Source organism: Epargyreus clarus, unplaced genomic scaffold, assembly GCF_041222505.1.
Source record: "Epargyreus clarus isolate Ecla_fem2 unplaced genomic scaffold, WU_Ecla_fem_2.2 ptg000008l, whole genome shotgun sequence".
In the NCBI taxonomy this organism is placed as follows: Eukaryota; Metazoa; Arthropoda; class Insecta; order Lepidoptera; family Hesperiidae; genus Epargyreus; species Epargyreus clarus.
Genome location: NW_027332216.1, coordinates 247,555 through 267,579, shown reverse-complemented (window position 1 = coordinate 267,579; position 20,025 = coordinate 247,555). Strand labels below are relative to the sequence as shown.

Here is a 20,025-nt window from a genome sequence, read left to right as displayed (position 1 = left end):
TAAGTTACTTATCGTGAAAATGAGCAAAAAAATACGTTATTTCATTTTAATTATTCGTTCCTTAATTTGATTTTTTTTATTAACATTAAAATCGCACTGTTAGTGAGGTACGCGAGGTACAGTACCCTTACCAAGAGTTATTACGTTTCGATAAATATGACTGTTTTGGTATTTGTTTACGTATTGGCCCATATGATTTTCTAGTTCTGACTCAATCCGCTAGGGGCGCTGATTGGAATTTGTATGGGCAAATACGTAAACAAATACCAAAACAGTCATATTTGTCGAAACGTAAAAACTCCTGGTAAGGGTACAGTTTCGTGCTGTTGCGATGGTATGTATACGATACACATTGAAATGTCTCCGCAACTAATTGTGATTTGACTCAGCGCGTAGGTATTGTCGTGAAAAATATTTACGATCCCGCATAATTGTTTTGCTTACACATGTAAGTATTAAACAGTAACAATATTAAATTAAATAGCAGTTATTTGAGCCAAATTCCACATTATACAATCATTCATGCGGCGCATGACATGACGTATTTTCATGCAATTTTACTGAAAATGCAAAGATTGTGCTTCATATAATTGTGAGAAAGTAGACTATTTAAAAATAAATATTCTCTATTGTATTGGGTTTTTAGCCTGTAAAGAAAGATTAGCACAGATATTCAGCTTCCATGTATAAAATTCAGACCGTAGCTTAGTAAAGTCTATGTAACGCATCAGATAAAAACAATGTAGGTAAGTATAAAAGATAAATTATAATTAGATAAATTAAAAAAAACATATTAATAAATAGATAAAGTCTATTGACTTTTTTTATAGTATCTGGATTTTACATTTAAAAAACATTATTTATGTAATCTTCTAAAGAAACATACGTCCGTACGGCGGAGCGTGACTGAGCGTTGTAACGTGACGTCACACGATCCGCGTTGCGCACTCACTTTGAAATTCCATATCTCGGAAATTAATTGACGTATCGAAATAATCTTTGATAGGATTTTTTTTTTATTTTTCAACAGAAAATATCAAAAACTAAAATGAAAAATAGTGAACAGTTTTCATAACTTGCCATCTTCTTTACGGAATTGAACTGTGTTCTTATAAGTAGCAGTATCCCTCTATTAATTTTGTATTCAATATTTAAATTATTTCTTAGCAGATTTGCGAAGAGATGTCGTGATCGGATCTTTTACAATTATGTCATTCGTCTATTGTGATGGGATCTTCATTGTTACTGCATTAAAGCTATTCAAATACATTCATTTACAACCTACAGCGTAGTTATAACTCAATTATCTCTGTAATCTTGGGACTAGAATAACGGTGGTGTGGGAGAAGCGAAAACTGCTCATTCAAGGTAGAGCCCGGTCGGGGTTGTGTTCCGTTGGAGATCCCGGAATTCTCCAACAAGCGTTGAGGACGGCCACCTTTGGTTAGTGTGGTAAATATCCCTAATAACTAATAACTCTATACAACAATTACAACTCTATACACAAATTAAATTATTTACAATAAATAGCCGAACATATTTTTCTAAGTAATCGCTACAAAAAGTGTCCTGATGTCAATAACCCATAAAAATTACAGCTTTTTGCTGTACAAGCATGTTTACAGAATTTTTTGTTCTTACAAAAACAGTTCAAACAGTAAAAACCTTGACTTGTTTCTATAGGAAACAAGGTTTTTATCACTAATTTCTGCATAAATAAGTATACCGTTACTTTAATAGTAATTTCCTAGTAATATAATTTCATCATATAACTATCTATTCATGTCTATATACTCAACAACGACACTCAACATTTTTGTTTTCAGTCAAATTAATTCTGAATATCTCATTAATATATATAACAGTTAAGTAATTTTGTTATTGTTATTTTTTTTCTATTTCTGTAACATTTATATCCATTTCGTTAACCTTGACTCTTAAGTAAGATATCTTGTACCGGTAGGTTCATTTTTATTTACATACGTAGTATTTATGTAACTATGTAGGTATGTATTGTTATTGTAAGCTTATCTGTGTTGCCATACCATTCGATTCAAGTTCAATTATTTCCTGTTATTTATCTAAATGGATCAGATCTATAGCATAGTAGCATACATATATCATGGCATAGAGAATTTGTTTAGCGTATGTAATTTATGCACGCATGCAAATGCCTATGCATATTCTATGCAAGAATGCGATACACTTATCAAATGAGCATGTAACTTAAGAGCATCTATAACCAATTTCTGAGTCGCTGCTAGTGTCAACCATGAGTCCTTTATTGCCCTTGAGGCTAAACTAAATTAACAATACTTATTTCTAGGCTCTTCAAACCTTAACACAGCAGCGCACTCTGCTGCTTAAAGGCAGTAATAAGAGTATCTGCCACAAATGAACCTCAATAAGTTCTAACACTTTTTGAAACCGATTTCCTAAGGAAAGAAGTTATTCGTCTTGTACGAGTATGTATATATTTTTTATCGTTTATAGTAATGACAGATATTGACCGATCATAATATAATGTTCCATGGTCCCGTCACACACATACCACATATTATTATGTTTATTTACACATTACGTATTGTTGCTGCAAATACAGTGAGGGCTTAATGACGACAATTTCGTTTTCATTACACTATTTACAATTTTGTAATGACTATGCAAGAAAAAAATACGCTTCCGTTTTTTTTTTTATTTATTGTGACAACTGTACAAAATTGGATCGATTATATAAAAAACCAATTAAGTAGGTAATGTAATACAATGTGTTGTGATAAAAAAATGTAGTAATAATATTGTTAATTTAAAATCTAAAATACTTACTCGTATATATGGGTTTACGTTTGCCACCAAGTTCGAAACAAAGTAATCATAATAATTTACATAAAAAGTGCTAGGACCATACGCGGAACTATAATGGTATTTTCCTGCAGGAGTTTTAATTAGTTCCACAAAACAAAATTAAATGTCTAACGTCTATGATCTATCCCAAATAAGATTGCAGTCCTGTGCGATACAGGCTTTATGTATAGAATTGTAAGACATATGACACTATGTGTATCCCAGCACGAATAGATAAAACCACCTACCTTGCCTTCCAAGCCGATTTGCAAACTAAAATCATATGGGGGGTGATGTGTACCTACGGCAAACAATAATATTTTTATTTTGTGCTACAGGTGGCTCTTAAATGTAGGACACAGCATTGTCTGATACCTTTAAAGTATGAAGGCTCGAAAAAAGTGCTACTAGTACTATTATTTCTTTACCGTAAAGTGTTTTGTTTATTGTGATATTCGAGTATGTGATATTCGACCACACTCCGGTTAATCCCAGAAGTGGGATTAAAGCCATCGGGTGGAGGCGTATGCTACAACTATGTTTCTATCGTTATCAACCGTGTTGTATTTCCAGGTTTTCTGATAGACTTCATCAGCGGCCCCGTGTCCGTGGGGTTCACGTCGGCCGCCGCCATCATCATCGCCACTACACAAGTTAAAGACATCCTGGGGCTTAGCTTCCCAGGAGGAAAGTTTCTACAGGTAATTTCCTTTTTATCCATATAATTATATACATATATCATGCATATATCTACATACATATGAGTTTTTATCATTGTCAGTTTGTGCCTACGAGATACTTATACCATGGTAATGGTAAGACACTATTACCGTGCTTGTACAGAGTCAATTTCAGCTAATATATTTAAGCAGCCACCCTTTGTTTTATGACCTCATGTAATCTGCTTGGTTTACGATTGTTGATTACGTTGTTTATATTTTCTTAGAAATTGCATAACCGTAAATCCTTTAGCTATAACATGCGTCTAGATTAGTTCAGGCACAGGCGATAAGTTAGATTTTTCCTGGTGCAATTTAATTGGTACCTAACTTCTAACGTATTTAGTAATAAGTCTTAAGTTAACACAGCTGTGAAATGCTTTAATATTTTAAGGCTCCGTATCTAAATAGCAAAATCAGTTATATTGGGGCCAATCAGACTGATCCTTAGCCTACCAATAGGTATTTTTGACTCAAAGAGTTTTGATTTTGATTATTTAATTTCCAGGTGTGGACAGGAATGTACGAGCACATAGGAGAGACAAGACTTTGGGACACCGTCCTGGGTATATCTTGCATTGTGGTGCTCCTACTTCTAAGGGTAAAGACATATTTCTTTCTTTTGATATCACTTAAATTAACCATATAAGTAAATAATGTAATTTAAAAATGTTTCACATGAAATCACCGCGTGTTCTAATGAAGTTGAAGTTAGTAACAGACATTACATTTAAATTAGGTACAAGTATCACTTTTTCACAAGATAAACATTTCTTTTAGTGACACAAAACATTACAGGTGGTGATAAAGACTCTAATTACAGTCATTACGTACTTTGTGGAATAGTACTGGGGTATTATTCCATAGGTATTATTCCATAGGAGAATACGTTATATCACTTGAATAATCAATATGTTTGGACCTGATATTTTTTGTAGTTTTGAATTACGACAATCACCATGCAACAGTTAGCATTCCATTGTAAAATATTTGCCTACTTAATTATCTTAATTCTGTTAACATACTTAATTCATAATTAAACTTCTCCTAAATGTGTAAATGGTGAAAGATGCGTTTTATATAGAAAGAAATGACCTATTCTTGCGAGAGTAAAACATATATTACTTTCTACATAAATTATAGTCTTAAAAAGTAATTATTTCTAAACCTAAACCTTCTAATAATAACGCTAAGACGACTATTTTTTAATATGCCATAAAAACGCGGCTTATGACTGTACAAAAGTCTAATTATAAGATCTGTATCAAACGGAAACCAGAAATTAAACACCCATCCTTCCTCTACTCTCGTATTACAAGCTTTGTAATTTTTGCATTTATCATGCAATTAAGGTAATTCCTAGGGCAAGAGGCAAGTCTAAGTGTAGGTAATTTAGACAGAGATTATCACGAAATAATTGTTGTGGCCACGACACTCTGATTGCTAGATAAAACGCAAATAATAGTGCAGCGCTGCAGATACATTAAGATACTATTAGGGGTGTTATTGAAGATTCTATCTATTTAGCCGTGTGACCTTTTTATATAGAGATACCTTTTAGATAAATAAGAACTAACGATTTTAAGTAGTTCCTTATGACATTTTTTCTCACCTACTCCTTCCTAATTTTTCTAATCCTTTCAGCGATAAAAATGCACTGAAATACAATGGTAATGGTAAACTTTAAATATTAGTTGTACGATCTACGATTGACGTGCTTATCACGATGTCTATTAGATAAATCAATCCTTCCCGCCTAAAAATAGACGACAAATATTGTCATTATCTATACCTACTTATAATAAATCTGTAGAGAGGTCAATTCTGTACATGAAATATATTTCCAAAATAACTATCAGGGGGTGATTAGGTATCCTGATGCCAAAAATGCAATCAGTAAATTTTTTGTCTGTCTGTCTGTCTGTCTGTATAACCGTTATAGAAACAAAAACTACTCGACGGATTTTAATGAAACTTGGCACGCTACAATCAATAGGAGCAGAGCAGTGAAAGGAAATGTTGGGAAAACGGGAGAAGTAACTCCATTTTTAAGCTTCCGTCGCGTGTGCAACCTTAATGGTTAAAGCTACACAGAAATCATGTATGACGGAAATGTTCTCCTTAAAATGATATAATAATATCCCACGACAGCATATGTCTATCTTTTATGGTTGACAGACAATAACACGTGTAACTCCCTATAGCTTAGCAGTTCCAAGCTTTCTGATTATATTTGTCTACTCTTACGTTTATAACACTCTCAGTAACACATACCTAATAAAAAAAATAACAGTACTATCACAGTATAAGGATATACCTTATACTGTGGTACTATTCCATGAAAAAGAATCATTGAAATCATACCCCGGAGTGATAAGGGTTGTTCACCCTTAACATTTTTTTATTTATATGGCAACACCACGTTTGCCGGGTCAGCTAGTGCATAATAAATAAATACTTTTTCCCTATTCCAGAAAGTAAAAGACATTAAAGTAGGTTCAGAGCGGTCGCCGAGCGCGGAGGGCGCGGTGGGCGAGGGGGCGGAGGGCGGCTCGCGGCTCGGCGCCTTCGTCAGCCAGGCGCTGTGGTTCCTGTCCACCACCAGGAACATCCTGGTCGTGCTCTTCTGTGCTGCCTTAGCGTATTACTTCGATACGCAGAAGCAGACGCCGTTTGTCCTCACTGGTATGATACTTGAATCATTTCACTTCACCAGGGTATTGAATGCCTTGATTTTGAAATTTACTTGATTGTCATATACTTAAATTCAGCTTCTTTTAATTTAGTACTATCACATATTTAGATTCACACATTCTTAATGGTATAAGACCACGAGGATTTTCATCCATATATAACTGCCACTAATTTTATATTGATTGTCGTCGTTTCCAGGTGACGTGAAGCCGGGTCTGCCCCAGATCTCGCCGCCGCCGTTCTCGGCCACGGTGGGCAACCACACATACACCTTCATGGAGATGGCGTCCACGCTCGGCTCTGCCATCTTCGTCGTGCCGCTGCTCTCCATCCTGGAGAACATCGCACTCGCTAAGGTGTTTTGTAAGTACCATCTTATGTAATCGATTAATCATTATAAATTTGTTTTTTGAAAATTTTAAACAAAAACTTTATAAGCCTAGCATAAACTTTATATGTATAGCATAGTATATGTTGTGTTATTCTTTTGATGACACTTTTATGTTAATTTACTAAAATACGAGTAGTATTCCTCAAGAATTTCTTCAAACTTGTTGATCCGTTGATTTGTTTAGATTCTCACAATTAAATTATGAAATATACAGGTGACTTTGTTAAATATATATGAATCAAATAAATCTGAGGTGTCGTCGAATTCCTCGATTAACGTAATCATACCACTACACGGATTTACAACGACGATATTTGGGCGGTTGCACGCACAGTGCAGCCGTCATAGCGAGTGACGTGTAATTCCAGCGGAGGGCAAGTACGTGGACGCGACGCAGGAGATGGTGGCGCTGGGCGTGTGCAACATCGCGTCGTCGCTCGTGGACTCCATGCCGGTGTCGGGCGCGCTGTCCCGCGGCGCCGTCAACCACGCCTCGGGCGTCGCCTCGCCCGCCGGCGGCCTCTACACCGGCGCGCTCGTGCTACTCGCGTTACAGGTACACACCCTACACGAACGTACGAAATGCAAATGAACGCGACAGGATTCATTATAAAGCTCTGCTGTACTCATCGACCTACCTACCTCGACCTATGATATCAATCGACTACCTATATCTGTCTAAAAAGATGTCTCATATTGGAAGTCACAATGTGGTTACTCGAAGACTATTCTTTTATCAAATTTAAATTATTACACTTTACTTTTTTTGTAGTATTAATTTGTTCATACTTAGTACAAACAAATTCAAATAGAAAACGTCGCCATAATCTGTCATTTCCAGTATGATACAGTAAATTAGATGCACCTTTTTCAATTTTCGTTATCTGCGGTAGCTCAAATTAAAATGTAAATCAACTTCTCTATTTTTTCATTTCTTAATGCATGTATTTTTTTTATTTTCCAGTATTTCACCCCGTACTTCTATTTCATACCCAAAGCGTCGCTAGCAGCAGTAATAATTGCTGCTGTGGTCTTCATGATGGAACTTCACGTCTTCAAACCTATTTGGAGGACTAAAAGTAAGAACCTATCGATTGTTAAGGAAAAAAATATATTTTCACAGTCAAAATGCTTCAGACAAGATTTAATTTACTGCTATTTCAATTATAATAGTCGAAACCGACAGTTTTATGTAGATACCATCAAAAACACCTAAAAAAGGTTATGTGATTTCTAGAGATTTATTATAATGCTAATTGGTGTTATTCTAGAGCTGGACATAATCCCAGCGGTGGTGACGTTCGCGGCGTGCCTGCTGACGCGGCTGGAGCTGGGCATCGTGATCGGCATCGCCGTCAACCTGCTGTTCCTGCTGTACGCCTCCGCCAGGCCCTCCGTGCGGGTCACCAGAGCTGTGGTGAGCTCAGCGCTTAGTTTCGTTGCAGATTGTAATGCAGAAGAAAGAAAAGTTTATTATTATTGATGAGTACTTTTACTGTCAAGGACGGATACGTTTTCAAGTATTAAGAAATCTAGATACTGGACAGGGCAAATAGGGGTTGGAGATCTGTCCACACCCTTTCCAACATAATGGAGAATTTTCAGGGACGTAGACAACTTCATGGTTAAATCATTCGCCGTTTCAACATTTTTTGTTATAACACACTGATAAGTAATAAACAAATATTTTTTTTTTTGTTTTATTTTATTGTGACATACTAATCGGTAAAAATGTATTGGTGCCTATGAAGGTTTGAAGGGTGTGGTAAGGAAAACATACTTCTCTGAGGCATTCCAGCTTAGTCCTCAGGGGTAGCGGAGCATCTGTGGCCGACCTCAGGTAGGAATATCTAATCCTACCTGGGATTGATTACAGATGTACATGGGCGGAAGTAGCCACTTACTGTCAGATGGACTGCACGCTCATCTGCTACATTATAAAAAAGGAAGTGTTGAAAGTGTAATATCTGTTGTTTCAGTCGAGCGACGGCGTGGCGCATGTGGTAGCGACGGTGGACCGCGCGCTGGCCTTCCCGTCCGCGGAGTTCGTGCGGCGCGCGCTGCGCAAGGCGGCGGACCCCTCCCTGCCGCTCGTACTCGACGCCTCGCACGTGCAGGCCGCCGACTTCACCGCCGCCAAGGTAAACACACACCTTTACGAGACCCCTTAACCCTTAGTACGAGTTTTCAAAACATCCCACAATTTTACGTTACGTTTATTCAGTCCATTATTCTGTTCCGTTTGCTTCAGTAGAATGAGTTGTCGAAAGCGCACCACTGACAACGATAAGTAAGTGCTCAAGTGACGATGAACTTTTTGTCTCCCTCACATGTTCGCAAAAAAGTGAGAAAAAACATAAAGCGCCTTTTTGTCAATTTAGAAATTTAATGTTACGTTACTGACACTATAGTTCTGATACAATCCGCTAGGGGCGCTGATTGGAAATTGTATGGGCAAATACGTAAACAAATACCAAAACAAGTCATTTGTCAAAAAGTAAAAACTCATGGTAAGGGTACTTTATCACTACTGTATTAGGCGATGGGCCAAAGGGTTATAATTAATTTGGATTGTAATTGCGAGTATCAATTTTCTAGAATTTTGTGTAAATAGTTACTGTAGTTGTTGTTTTGTTGTATATGTTAAAGTCACAGTCAATTTGCTATTACAGTCGGGTTAAATTTTTGTTTACAGTCATCATACTTATCTCATTAAGATTAGTATGATGACTGTAAACAAAACTTTTAAACAAACAACAAAAGCAAATAGGAATATTAATAATTATTTTAAAGTAGTATATTGCACGCAAAAGTATTTTCAATTACTTCTCTTTGAATTATGAAATGTTACTAAGATTTTGAATGGACCTAATGCAATATCACTCATGGCGATAAATCTATTACCCGGTCTTGTATGCCAAGCTTTAATATCATTTTGATGACTAAATTCTTTTGCAAATATAAAAGCGAATGTAACGCAATAGACATAGTCTACTCATACGTAAAATTCACCTTTAGGTAAAACAAATTATATATATATGTTATTGTAAGAAGTTGTAATCAACGGTCTCGTCGCGTAAAGGGCATCAAGGCGCTGATCGAGGACTTCCACGCGCGCGGGCAGACGATCATCTTCTACAACGTGAAGCCGTCGACGGCGGCCGTGTTCCGCGGCGTGCGGCCGCGCGAGTTCCTGCACTGCGCCTGCCGCGCCGAGCTCGACGCGCTGCTGCTGCGCGCCCAGCGCCGCGCCAAGCGCCTGCCGCCCTGGTACGCACCGACACCACCGCGTTACCAACCACTCACCCATTCTATACGCAGTAGGTGGTAAAACCCTTTGTGGTTCGACTCCATCGGCTCCACCCCCACACCTATTTCTGCCTAATAACAGCAGTATTAGACGGTGCTGCGTTCCGTTTTGAAGAGTGTGGTAAAGGAGACATACTTTTCCGAGGCGTTCCAGCTTAGTCCTCAGGGGTAGCGGGGCACCTGTGGCCGACCTCAGGTAGGAATATCTAATCCTATCTGGGGTTGATTACAGATGTCCATGGGCGACAGAATCCACTTACCATCAGGTGGACTCCATGATCGTCTCCTACTCCCATATTAAATACAAAAAAATCATGAGCCCAGATGCAAGCGTTGCTCACTCTCCACTGCAACTCACCGCATATACGCATATACGCTGCTACCCCCGAAAACGTGAGGTGATTTACATCGCATACCCTTGACATAGAACACAGTATCTTTACAGAACTAGTATAGAACAGAAATTAGCGTGCCGACGCTATGAAACCTCATAGAATTTTATCAATCAATATTTTTGCTAAAGAACAGCTGTTTGCAATTTATCTTTTACCGAATAGAATAAAAAGTGAAATGACGGGGCAGGGGAGCGGGGTTTTGTAGTAAAACTTTTTCCAAGTACCTAACTTAATTTTATTTCTGTTCCAGAACAATGATGCCCACATTTGTAAAAATGTGCAACGCGATCTCCCTGCAGTCTGGCCAACGTGTAGAGTTCATGCAAAAATGTACTTTATTGCATTCTAACATAAGGTCACTTCGGTGCTATTGTACATTTCAAATTTCATTTAATTAAGGTATTTCATCGCCATTAGTTGTTTTATGATTCGATGTAATTATCATCACAAATTAAGTATGTTAAGTCGTTTAAGGTAATAGGATACATTTTTGCATGAAAATAAGAGTATATTGGCGGAACGGACAAGTATACAGTATTGTAGGCTACGGTAGTGTACACTATGTATTTATATTGTAACATTGAGTAGTGAGTAGTAGCAGTAAGCAGCAAGTGTAGATGTAGTGAGGCGAGTGAGAATGAATCGTTATCGTTTTGATGAATAAAACAGTCAAAGAATGTGCTTTAGTAGTTACTTATTTTATTTCTGAATTATTTTATATATTATATATATTCTGTGTATACTTCATAATTATGAAGTTAAGTCAGTCGATCATCTGATAACCAGCTCCTACTAATAAGTATTCGATTTAAATTATAAGAAAAAAAAAACAAATATTGGAGATAATCAAATGTATTTATTTAGATGACGACTGTCGACACACTCCGGCGGCGCGCGGCCGCATACAAAACTTTTTGGTTACCGTCTCCTTACTTAGTGGAATAACTATTACATTAAATTACAATACAATACGTATATGACATCGTACGCTTACTGAATACAGGCTCATACCGTATCCACTAAAGTTATCGTTCAAAATGTTTTAAGATACTTCCTTCAGACTGAAGCGTGGATACGGCACAACTGTCGAATACAATCACAATATTGACTTTGTACGAAAAGACAATGGACTTAATATTACGTGGAGCAGAAATTAATACTGGATATATTAAGTTCATCATTTAACTTTTATTTTAATAATACATTATTTCGTTTTTTGTAAAATTATATATAGATAAACCTAGTTAATACTTCGATTTGTTAATTATTGTGAGTATAAGTAGTCCATTATCTATTCTGTACAATACAAACCATTTGGGCATATCTCACTAGTGCCACGTAATCACTACTTAAACTAATTAAACTATACTTAAGAGAGATAATAATTGTATAATATTACAAATACATTTAAAGAATTCGAACTAAACAACCTCCTCGGGATGCGCGTAGCACCAGCTCTCCTCCGAACATTGAGCACTTATATATATAATTCCTCTAAACGTGAACGTGCCCGCAGTCCTACGGGCATTCCTACCAAAAGTGAGCTGAAAAATTTTGACAGTTCAATTTTACAAATAGGAAGGAAGACATCGAAAAAGAACAACGGTGCCTCGAGTTGCTACTTTAAGTTAAAAATCACTCGGTGGCGCCCTTCGGCCTACGAGAATACATTGAGCCTTAACGAGACGAACGGCAGCGTCAACAGTACTCCGCATTGCCCACGACGCGGTGCAGCTTGTTCAACTGCATCGCGTCCAAACCAATGCTTGTGTAGAACCGTATTTGATACACTCACGAGGTTCAGTTGGCAGCGAGTTGCAGCAACGAACGCCAGTTCCCGAACATCGCTCAGAGCGACGACGCCTTTATAGAGACGAAAGGAACAACTCGAAATCTTATTTGGCATTACAGTACACCTTATTTCATAATAACCACCTAACTAGTACGATATGACACATTACATACGTGTATAAAAAAATTTGCACTCGGCGTCACGCTCCTAGTCAACGATTAAAAATAACTTAAAACATAATTGTAATAATTTGAATAATGACTTAATTAAACTAATAAACTAAATAGGATATAGACGGCTAGTGGCGTACAGACTAGCACTAACCGAGATATTCTTTTAATATATTTAAAATCTAAAACGTATGACGGCGCCTTTAGAGAGTATTAGATTAATATATTGGCGGTTAAAGGCGCTAGCACACTACAGCCGATAATAAGATCGAATAAAATGACCGTTTACGTTGGAGAGTCACACGAAGACGCCTACCATAGGACACACCGCAGCGGTGCCTACGTGCTTACGATTAGGGCTACGTTAAACAGTACAGAGTAAACTTCGTATCCTACGCTATAATATAAATGCATTCGAATCTCCTCGACGTGATGTTTACGTGACAACGTTTGATGTCCATCTCGCTTCGCAATGTTTGTTACCATTTACAAACTTACCACATAGACTCTTAACGGGCACTTTCTGGCAGTACATTTGCTTGCATTCGTGTTCACATTTATGCGTACGTACTTATTCGGAGTCTATATAGTAACTTTGGTGTTAATGTCATAATTGTAATGGCTTATTTAATAAGTTTGTTAAAACGAACTATTATACTTTATTGCATGTTTAGTATTAATTAAATTGACAATTGCCAGCTACGTCATGATTAAAGACTAATTTGGTCAAAGAAAAATGAGCCTTAAACGTTCCTACGTCCTACCTGTTTCACCGCCTCACTAACTAGTTGTCATTCACTCAACAGAGTGAAACACCGTACTTAAATCTAAAGTAAATTCCCCACAGTTCTGCTGACGAGTGAGAAGTGAACTGTTCCGCAAACAGAACTGTAACGAACCGTGTAGAGTATATACGCAATCAATAAACGAACACAAACAATCTCCCGTGACATTACTTGCGCGGATGGCCCGAACTATATAAAACAATTTATTTTTTCCATAATGATAAATTATCCATTAAACGGTTATCAACAGATAAATGTATTATATTATTATCTTAGTGTGTTTATTATTAACTTTTAGGCAAAATAAATATTTTGATCAATGAATGATTTGGGAAGCAAAGGTGGGGCCACCCATTTTGTGCGGCGCGGTCCGCGGCACAACGTACACACGTATTCAAATCTGGGAACCAATTAAAGCCATCGAGACCGAATGAGACGTGTCTAACAAACTAACATAAAAAACATTGAGCGGGAATGACGTGTGCTGCCAAAAATGATTTACGAAAAATTGTTTAAATTCCATCAAAATTCTTTAATAACAAATATATCTGAATTGTGGTATAATATCAGTTCATTTTTGACTAAAAGTCTATAGCTCTATTATTACTCATAAATTAGTAGTTTTCACACAGAATAAGTCAAAGTAGAGAAAATTCACAGGTCATTATTATATAAATAATGTCAATAAACATTTAAAACACTTTTGATAACACACGCAAGTTTAACAGATAAGTAGCTAACTGTAAATTGGACAGTCGAAATATGGCAGTTTGGCCGCGGTCACCGAGACTCCAACCTTACGCTAACTTACTGTAGACCACGATTAACTACGAGTTCAATAGGTTATCATTTTAGACATATATCTACGATAATATACGAGGGCCATACGAGTCTGGTGTACTTTATTATCTATTGCGTGTTGGTTTTACTTAAATCGAAGATAAAATCGAAATAGGCAAAAATCTGTTTAAGGACTCCTGAGCACTCGTGGCGCCATCTCTTATGAAATAGCGTAAGATAACAGCGTCTTACATGATGCAGGTTTAAAGAACAATGGATTTTCATGTTGCAATATTGAGCATTTTCATAGCTGCTATATTAGCTGTCAAGCTTTAAACGTATCAGTGCATCATGCTCATTGAAAAGTAAAACAAATTCGTATGGTCCATCGCACTACAATGGAAAAATACTATATAAGGATACATAGTGGCTTTCGCCGGATTGTCTCAAGTTGTACGTGCGTTACGCGGGCGAAGGGGAGGGGGACAAGGGAGGGGGAGAGGGGAGAGAGGGGCAGCCTCAGTACTTCAGCAGGTCGTCGTCCAGTTCCGTGAGCGCTAGTTTACTGTCTATCACTGCAACAGAAGAAAAAAACATCATACAACAATTATATCGAAAATCTCTTCCAGCTAAATTTTCAATTAAGAATGTTAGTTCATAGAAAAGTGACATTTGGGATTTCAACTCAGTGCACTTTGCACGCTATGAACAAAAAACATTTGAACAGACTATGCTTAGTATTGTGAGCACTACCCCTGACATTATTATGTCGCTTCTATGTTCTGGCTTGAGCGGCTTGACTGATAGACCTGGTACTTTGGCTTCAGGGTAGATTGGAGTAACCAAGTTGAGTGCAAATTAATTTTAAATTTTAATTAAATATAGGTATCGATCTGCAGCAGGAACCATCACTATTATGAACTGCAAGGCTATTGGTGTACTAGGAATGGTAGATTTCAGGAAGTAATCCCCTCAGAAAAAAATGGTAGATGTTTATTTCCAGTTGTATATTTCCAAAAAAGGACGTGTGATGTTTAAAAGATTATGAGCATGAAACAGGGTCGAGAGGTTAATAGCTAATAGAGATAGCCAGCTATGGGACTTCATAAACTGATCAATGGAAAGACGGTCACATAAATTTATTATTACTTTCCTCCTTATAGTAATGTGCAATGGAAAGTGAGGTGTTAGAGAAACTTGAAAGAGATACGTTTAGTGGTAAGGCATGTAACTTACTTTGGTCCGGGATAGTAGTAGGGCGGGGGTCGCTCGTACTCAGTAGGGCCGTGGTAGCGCGGAGGGCCTTCTTCCCAGTGCCTGCAACACACACCACCACCGCTCGGCTCAGTGCAAGTTGTTCAAAGACAAGTAAGGTGGCCAGAAGTTTATAAATTACAATAGACAATATTTTTGTCGATGCATTACGTAGAAAAAAGATAGTTGGGTGTTTTGGAGTATGGTGCTAAGACACATTAAGAGGGGAGGAGTAACAATTTAAGTATGTTCTGCTGTAAATCATGAAAAGGGATAATCCTGTAGAAGATTTGAATCACAATCCAATAAGCAGTGCTTTATTCAATCTGCACACAAACAGTAGTATAATGATTTTTGAACTATACATAAAAAGGGTTGCGCATGCGCACACTTACTTTGGCGCCATATCATTATATCTGCGCGCGTGGTGTGCGTCGAGAGGCGGCGCCAGGGCGTGCCCCGCCCCCGGCGCGCCGGCCCCGCCCCCGACCCCGCCCCCCGCGCTGCTGGCGCCGCCCTCCGCCTCGCGCCGTCCACGCCCCGCCCGCTTCTCTGCCTTGTAGGCGCTACAACCGTCATCACACAATTATCACATTTGAATTTAAAACACAAAATTAAAAAGCAAAAAAAGGTAAAGAAAAACTTGCAAGATTTAATGATTCGGAATAGACTTGACGAATACTAAGACGAATAAATAGACATAGGCATTAGGTGTGTAGACCACGAATAAGAATCAACTACATATGGTCAATAATGACAGTAAATATTATAATGCAAATGTCAATGAAATTTGAAAAAGAAATTTTGATTATAAAAATGTATAAAACTATTATTTTAGAAAACATCTCTGATTAAATAACAGTTAAAATACACAGTCTATCCCATTTATCACAAAAATTTGTAGAAGAAAGTAAAAAAGAAGGCGTTAAAAGAAACTATAATTCTAGCCAACAAATGCTTTAACATTCTGAGCAGTAAGCAAAAAATAATAAGAAACCCCACACAAGAGACGTGCAACCGTTATATCAACGTCTACGGATACATACGTAGGAAATTACTACACATACGTCAAGTAGCGAACTGGAGACAACAAGCAGTAACACACCGATTATAAATATTATGGTATTTCATACAAAATACCACGAATGTACACATTTAGTAACATATTACGGAAAAGAAAGACATGCTAAAACCACCAGACGAAAAGATAAATACAGAAAACTCTAATAAACAAGGTAAAACAGGGTATGAATGATAGTTAGTTACCGAGCGACGTGTGCGCACCGCCGCTGCTCGGGCGGCTAGCGGCTCCTCGGACACTTTGCTCACGTTATATACCTTATGTCTAGGAAACTATAGTCACTATTGTTCGACGCACGAGTTCAACTATATCGTTGTCTACAAACTAATAAAAATACAAAAACAATGAGTAAGAAATGAAATGGAGTCCGCACGACAAGTCAACACATAACTAGATCTGAAAACTAGCACATAGACTTAGAACTTAGAATAATGTTATTATGGAAATAATATAACATTGCGTTCAATAGGTGAATACAACACCCACAATACAAGTGATAGGACACACAACGTACAAAACTACTCAATTCACTGCAGTGCACACACTTAACATCTATGATAGCCTAGTACTTTCGTAATATATGGATTGTTTATTTTGTATATTTATATGACATCGCATGTATATGATACCTAAGTAGCCTTCGAATACGATAGAATTGCGTGTATACATTTTAGCATTCGTAATAACATATCGTGACCAGTATAATTTCTATATATGTGCTATAAGCATTTTTGATATGACGTTCTCACCTTATACGGTATCAATGTATATATCCTACATAATTAATTAAGATAGATTTAATAAGTTGTCTTTAGGAAATATTTGAACGTACGGCGGTATGAGTAAGCAAATTAACATAGCATAAATAAGCATATTAATTTTCGACTAAACAGTCTTTGTTCTCCTAACCAAAATCCTCTAAATGTTGTATTGTTTACATCGCGTAGATACGAGGGTGCGTTTTTAAGTCCGCGGAATGGCAGGGTTGGAGGGGGGATAGCGGGCTCGTTAAGGGCGGTACGTGTTAAGTGACTCATAAATAGTATAAATATAAAGTTTTATCACAATTGCATCATTAGTTTTAAAACTATCGACAATTAAACAACTCAATCCGGAAGAAAATTGGAAGTATGGAGAAAATCGAGCATCGCGCCGTTATAAAGTTCCTTACCAAGCAAGGAAAGTCTGTGCAAATCATAATGGAAAAGATGTCATCGGTTTACGGGGACTCTTGCCCTGGAAAAACGATGGTTTACAAGTAACAACCTTTTTAAGCAAGGCAGGGATTCACTTGAAGACGACCCACGACCAGGACGGTCTGTTGAGGTGACCATTCCGGAAACGATAGCGGAAGTCGAAAAATTAGTACTGGAAGATGCTCGGCTAAAGAAGAAACAGCTTGCAGAAATGGTTGGAGTATCGGATACAACCATTTTTAAAATTCTGCATGACCATCTTGGCATGACTAAGGTCAGCGCGCGGTGGGTGCCGAGAATGCTCACGCCGCCTCAGTAACAACAGCGCGTTGAATGTTCCCGTGCGTTTTTGAACCTCTGTGGAGAAGATAAGGATATTGTACTGAATCGAATTGTTACTGGAGATGAAACTTGGGTTCACTATTATGAACCTGAGTCTAAACAAGACTCCATGCAGTGGCATAAAAAGGGTACAGCACCTCCTAAAAAGTTTAAGGTGTCACAATCGGCCGGCAAACTCATGGCGACAGTCTTTTGGGATGCAGAAGGAATTTTGTTAATAGATTACAAAGATAAAGGTGTCTCTATAACCGGAGAATATTACGCAACAATCTTGGAGCGGTTAAAAGAAGCCATCAAAGAAAAAAGACGAGGAAAATTATCCAGAGGTGTCCTGCTGTTGCACGACAATGCGCCCGTACACAAGAGCCGTATTGCACTGGCTGCCCTGCATAAGGTGGGCTTTGATATTTTTAATCACCCACCCTATAGTCCAGACCTGGCTCCCAGCGATTATTATCTCTTTCCAAAAATGAAAAAAGAGCTTCGTGGAAAGAAATTTTCTACAGACGAAGAAGTAAAGGACGAAATTTCCTCGTATTTTTCCGACAAGGACAAAACATTTTTTTATGAGGGTTTAAATAAGTTAATACAAAGATCTGAAAAATGCATTCGTCTTGCAGGAGAATATGTAGAAAAAGAAAAATAATTTTGACATTTTATTTTCGCTCCTTGTCCCTCATTCCGCGAACTTAAAAACGTACCCTCGTATAAGAAGCATTTTATATATTTTTAAGCTATAATCCTAGTTGCCAGCATTTATTTTCTTATTTAACTATTTCTATGTATACAATGAAGATATGTAGAAGAGACGAATTTATTATTATTTATATACGAATAAAGTAAGTTCCTATACATTGCTATGCACCTAATTTTCATTCATTAAAATCTAATATCCTAACCTCGTTATGTCTGTCCCAAACTTACTGTAAAATGTTTATTTCTTAGTTTTTCTTATAAACTTTCACAAACAATTGTAAATACGTACAAATCGCCACTACTAAAAATGTACCGTTATCAAAACTATGCAAAAAATTGTTCAAAATTACTACGAGTACTTTATGTATGCAAAAATACAATAATGCTATGCATGGATACATTTTTAATGAAAATTTGTCCAAAATGTAGGTACAAGCCTTGCGATATAGTATATACCTTCTGATTTGTTTGAAAATCGGATGAACACCTATGTGGAATAAAACGAATTCTGTTTTTTTTGCATTTTAAAACGTGTGCGGGCGCGTTCCTAACGAACTTTATCTTAGTCAAACAGAATATGATCGTTGAAACGTGTGCGCAGAAGCGGTGACGTCAGCGAACGGGCGTCATGTGCGTCAAGCATTCTTTATTCTTGTAGGTGATATCGTCCTTTGCAGGAACATCTTTAGTGAAACCTGGAGCATAATGTCCTAACAATGGGGGCCAGTGGTGGTATTTCGTTCCTATTCGCTAATATTCAACAGACCAAGAGTTAATTTTATTACAGAAATATATATTTGTTTCAATGACATGTAGGATATGTTACTAATTTCTCATGGATTGCAACCTACTCATATTATAAAATTATTATTTTATTTGATCATCGTAAACGCTACAAAATCTATTGTGTATACTTTATTGTTTTATATTCGGGAACAATAATTCGTATTTGGACAGCAACGATTGCTTCAAGGACTTACCACTAAATGTCCGCGGAAGACGGCTCGCGTTATCTACGTCGCCTACGATAAATTGGTCGCTCCGAATAATGCTCAAATTTTAAATTTGTAATATCAAAAGAAGCTACTGAGTATACTTGTTATAAAATATGCTGAACTAAACACATTTATAATGTCATTAGATTCATTGTAGCATTACAGTAATTATTGAAATTCTTTAATTACATTTGGACGCATCAATTAATATTTTAATGATGACATTATTATTATAATTATATATTATTTTTTATAATCAGAAACAAGTGAATCGCGTATAAACGTTAATGCTATTTCTAATCTTGTGGCATATACCTATCATCAAATCGAACAATAAATTATTTAATTTGATTTATACATGTGGATATTTCGTAAAAAAAGGTAATTGCTGTAGGTAAACAACTTTCTTAATTTTACAGTTATAAACATACTTTCGTATATTTATTACTGGATTTTGTCAATGACTTTTCATTAGTACATCATAAGTATGTTGTTTTTTTTTGTATTCCATGATGAATATTTCGTATTAACGATAATTATCGCCACGTATACATTTGATGCCATTTTCTCATATATGCGATT

At 37.0% G+C, this 20,025-nt stretch overlaps 2 protein-coding genes across 3 annotated transcripts in view; one reads left to right on the top strand and one right to left on the bottom strand.

The window, feature by feature from the left end:
* LOC140744056 (sodium-independent sulfate anion transporter) overlaps positions 1-11,041 on the top strand; it is a 42,466-nt gene extending 31,425 nt beyond the window's left edge. The window contains exons 4-13 of the mRNA XM_073075510.1: positions 3,418-3,545; positions 4,072-4,164; positions 6,038-6,248; positions 6,456-6,620; positions 7,017-7,204; positions 7,613-7,727; positions 7,920-8,065; positions 8,628-8,789; positions 9,731-9,918; positions 10,603-11,041. Coding sequence (XP_072931611.1) covers positions 3,418-3,545; positions 4,072-4,164; positions 6,038-6,248; positions 6,456-6,620; positions 7,017-7,204; positions 7,613-7,727; positions 7,920-8,065; positions 8,628-8,789; positions 9,731-9,918; position 10,603 — 1,397 coding nt within the window. The 3' untranslated portion in view covers positions 10,604-11,041. The remainder of the gene's footprint in view (positions 1-3,417; positions 3,546-4,071; positions 4,165-6,037; positions 6,249-6,455; positions 6,621-7,016; positions 7,205-7,612; positions 7,728-7,919; positions 8,066-8,627; positions 8,790-9,730; positions 9,919-10,602) is intronic.
* A 147-nt stretch (positions 11,042-11,188) lies between these two features.
* LOC140744055 (prominin-like protein) overlaps positions 11,189-20,025 on the bottom strand; it is a 90,909-nt gene continuing 82,072 nt past the window's right edge. For both annotated transcript variants that reach the window (XM_073075508.1, XM_073075509.1), the window contains 3 exons: positions 15,529-15,699; positions 15,116-15,196; positions 11,189-14,454 (listed from right to left, as the gene is read on the bottom strand). In XM_073075508.1, coding sequence (XP_072931609.1) covers positions 14,442-14,454; positions 15,116-15,196; positions 15,529-15,699 — 265 coding nt within the window. In that variant the 3' untranslated portion in view covers positions 11,189-14,441. The remainder of the gene's footprint in view (positions 14,455-15,115; positions 15,197-15,528; positions 15,700-20,025) is intronic.